This window comes from Mercurialis annua, linkage group LG4 (genome assembly GCF_937616625.2).
Source record: "Mercurialis annua linkage group LG4, ddMerAnnu1.2, whole genome shotgun sequence".
Lineage (NCBI taxonomy): Eukaryota > Viridiplantae > Streptophyta > Magnoliopsida > Malpighiales > Euphorbiaceae > Mercurialis > Mercurialis annua.
In genome coordinates, this window is record NC_065573.1 from 5055992 (window position 1) to 5059556 (window position 3565).

The window sequence follows — 3565 nt, forward strand, 5'->3', positions numbered from 1 at the left end:
AGAATGCAGGAGCTACCTATTAACGCCTAGTTAACTTCATGTTTCAAGAACAGTTGGGGAGGAACATAGAGGCCTATGTTGACGACATTATCGCAAAGAGTTTAACGGCGGAGGAACACGCACGAGACTTAGAAGAAACTTTCAACGTTTTGAATAACTACGGAATGAAGCTCAACCCAGCGAAATGCGCTTTTGGAGTGAAAGCGGGAAAATCCTAGGCTATCTCATCAGCCAAAGAGGAATAGAAGCGAACCTAGAGAAAATCCAAGCAATCATAGATATGAAGGCCCCACCCAGAGCGTGAGGGACGTGCAAGAATTGAATGGCAGAGTCACGGCACTGGGACGCTTCATTTCATCCTCAGCCAAAACATGCCTACCTTTCTTCAAACAACTCAGGAACATGAAGAAATTCAAATGGGATGAAGATTGTCAAACTGCGTTTGCGGAATTTAAGTCATTCTTAACTAATCCACCCCTGCTGAGTAGACCGATAGTCGGAGAGACGTTGTACTTGTGCCTATCAGTAGGGAGAGAGACCATCGCCTCAGTACTTGTACGAGAGGAAGAGGAGGAGCAAAGACCAATCTATTACATAAGTAGGACGCTGAAAGGGGCAGAGCTTAACTACCCAACCATCGACAAACTTGCACTAGCCGTAGTGGTGACAACTAAAAAGCTTAAGCCGTATTTCCAAGGACACACAGTCATAGTACGCACAAACCAACCGTTGAAGAAAGCACTCCATCGGCCGGAGACCTCAGGACGTTTGGTTAGCTGGTCAGTACAATTGGGAGAACATGATATTAGATATGAACCAAGAACTACTTTGAAGGCTCAGGCACTTGCTGACTTCGTCGCAGAGATGACGGAGAAGCCTTGCGACTTAGTCACCGAAGAGTTGACATGGAACTTGTTCGTAGACCGAGCCTCCAGTGAGCAAGGGGCAGGAGCAGGCATAGTCCTTTTGGGACCCAACAAGATCATCATAGAATACGCAGTCCACCTTAGTTTCAAGGCTACCAACAATGTAGCAGGTATAATTACATTCTTGATCATTTTTTCAAACAAAAATCACTATTATGTCCTAACAATATAGCAGAATATGAGGCCCTCTTAAGAGGACTCGAAATAGCGACAGAAGTGAAAGCAGAAAAGTTGAGAATTCACAGCGATTCCCAGCTAGTTACTAGTCAAGTCTTGGGACAATTCCAGACGAGGGACTCAAACATAGCAAAATATGTGATAAAGGCGATAGAAAAGCTCAAAAACATCGAGAAGAACGGAGGCCAGTGGGAAATAGTTCCCATCCCAAGGGAAGAGAACACTAAGGCAGATGCCATAGCCAAAGGCGCGGCGAGCAAAAGTCAGCTATATCTGTCAACTCAAATGAGAGAAGAAAGGGCAAGGCCCTCAGTAGAGGAGGAACAAGTGTTATCCGTCACAGTACTCGATCCCTGGATGCAACCCATAGTGACGTATTTAGCAGAGGGGACACTACCAGAGAGACGCGCAGAGGCAGCTAAGCTGGTCCGAATTTCCTCAGTGTCTTCCCTAATAGAAGGAGTGCTATACCGGACATCAGTCTCACACCCATGGTCCAAATGCATATCGCTGGAAGAGGGCAACTACGTACTCAAGGAAATCCATGAGGGAGATTGTGGATCACATGAAGGCGCAGTCACTCTATATAGAAAGGCGATGTTGCAAGGCTTTTGCTGGCCGACCATGAAGAAAGATGCAGAAGAAATGGTAAAGAAGTGCGACAAGTGTTAGAGGTTCGGATCACTCATCAGAATCCCAGCCGCTTACCAATCGAATATCGGGAGTCCCTGGCCTTTCAGGGTATGGGGAGTAGAAATATAGGGGCCATTCACCCCAGCTAGAGGACAAGTAAAGTTCATAGTAGTCGCAGTGGACCACTTCACCAAGTGGATAGAAGTGCAGCCAATGAGCACTATAACAAGTCGCAAGATTCAGAAGTGGCTGTCTAATGAAGTCATGAGCAGGTATTTACTGTTTCGTTTTTTTCATCTTACACATACCGATTAAAGGACATACTAACATGAAACAGGTTTGGCACTCCACATGCCCTAGTCACAGACAATGGCAAGCAATTTGACTGCGCCAGCTTTCGAGAATATTCGCTGAATTAGGAATCCTTCTGAAGTTCTCTTCAGTCGCACATCCGCAAACCAATGGCCTCACAGAGGTCACGAATCACACCATCCTCTCAGGAATCAAAAAGAGACTAGGCAACTTGAAAGGCAAATGGTTGATGAACTTTACCACGTGATATGGGCATATCGAACTACACCGCGAAAGGCAACAGGAGAAACACCATTTCTCCTTACATATGGAACGGAAGCAGTCCTCCCAGTAGAACTTGGAATGACCTCCCTGCGAGTCCAGGTCGTTGACGAAGACCGCCATGAGGAGTCCCTAAAACTATGCCTAGACCTCCTCGAAGAAAGAAGACACAAAGTGTCAGTCCGAGCTGAGGCATATCACAGGCAGATGGCCAAGTACTACAATGCTCGGGTTAAAGAAAGAAGTTTTGAAGAAGGCGACTTAGTCTTAAAGAAATCAGAAATCGGTAGAGGAGCCGCCGGATTTGGAAAGCTTGAAGCCAACTGGGATGGGCCATACCGAGTGATAGCAGTAGTAGGACAGGGAGCATACAGAATAGCTCACCTTGATGGGACTCCATTGCCCAGGACATGGAATGTTGAAAACTTGAAGAAATATCTTCAGTAAAAGATGTAACCACCCTGCATGAATAAAGTTACTTCTTTTTTTCGTTTATTAACTGCCCGTTCATATGAAATGCACACTAAAGACAATCATAGAAACAAGACACAAGACACAGCCACACAATGCAAACCACAAAAAAAGGGAAGCAAAGCATATAAGCACACCATGTACAGAAAGGCCCCAACACTGGGCAAAATAAAAGTGCCAAACATAGGCAACAAAGTTTGTCCAAAATACAAAAGAAGGGAGTCCGCCACTAGGACACCCAAATGTACGAATACAATGCTACCTAAAACGTAGCAACAAAAACAAAAATATACTAAAGGTCAAACACACGACCTATGCTTTCTCCTCTGGATGGGTCGCTCCCTCCTTTGGACCATTTACATCTCCTTCCAAAAGTGAGTCTTCAACTGGGTCAGCACCACCCAATTCCTTGTCCGAAATTTTAGACTCAGTCCCAATAGCAGCACCGGCTGGAAGAAGAATTGCCTCACGCGCAGTCGCCATCTCAGAGGGAGGGATAAGATCATCTTCATCGGCGCCCTTAGTAACCTCCTCGGACTCTATCGTAGCAGTAACACCATCATAAAGGACGTCGGAAGGAAGAACAGAAGGAGTTGGCAGACCAGCTTTCTTCGCAGCAACCTTAGCCGCAACACGCTGACCCAGAGCCCGGAGGTCAATGCTCAAAAGCTTGTTAATGTCATAATATGGGTAGTCTGAGTGCACGATCTTGATGACAGTCGAGCAAAAGTCAGTCAAACAACAGCTGACATACACATTGGCATCATGTTTGCTATTTCTCTGCT

At 45.8% G+C, this 3565-nt stretch overlaps 1 protein-coding gene across 1 annotated transcript; it reads left to right on the plus strand.

Moving 5' to 3' along the window:
- The first annotated feature begins 402 nt into the window (after positions 1-402).
- Positions 403-2756, plus strand: LOC126678235 (uncharacterized). The gene is made up of 4 exons (XM_050373139.1): positions 403-1036; positions 1102-1751; positions 1866-2008; positions 2156-2756. Exons 1-4 carry the CDS (start codon positions 403-405, stop codon positions 2754-2756), a joined length of 2028 nt encoding a protein of 675 aa, XP_050229096.1.
- The last annotated feature ends 809 nt before the right edge of the window (positions 2757-3565 follow it).

Coding starts and splice junctions, on each gene's coding strand:
- LOC126678235 (XM_050373139.1), top strand. CDS start 403: ATGAAGAAATTCAAATGGGATGAAGATTGTCAAACTGCGTTTGCGGAA. Junction 1,037..1,101: donor GGCTACCAACAATGTAGCAG/GTATAATTACAT, acceptor ACAATATAGCAG/AATATGAGGCCCTCTTAAGA. Junction 2,009..2,155: donor TCTAATGAAGTCATGAGCAG/GTATTTACTGTT, acceptor TCGCTGAATTAG/GAATCCTTCTGAAGTTCTCT.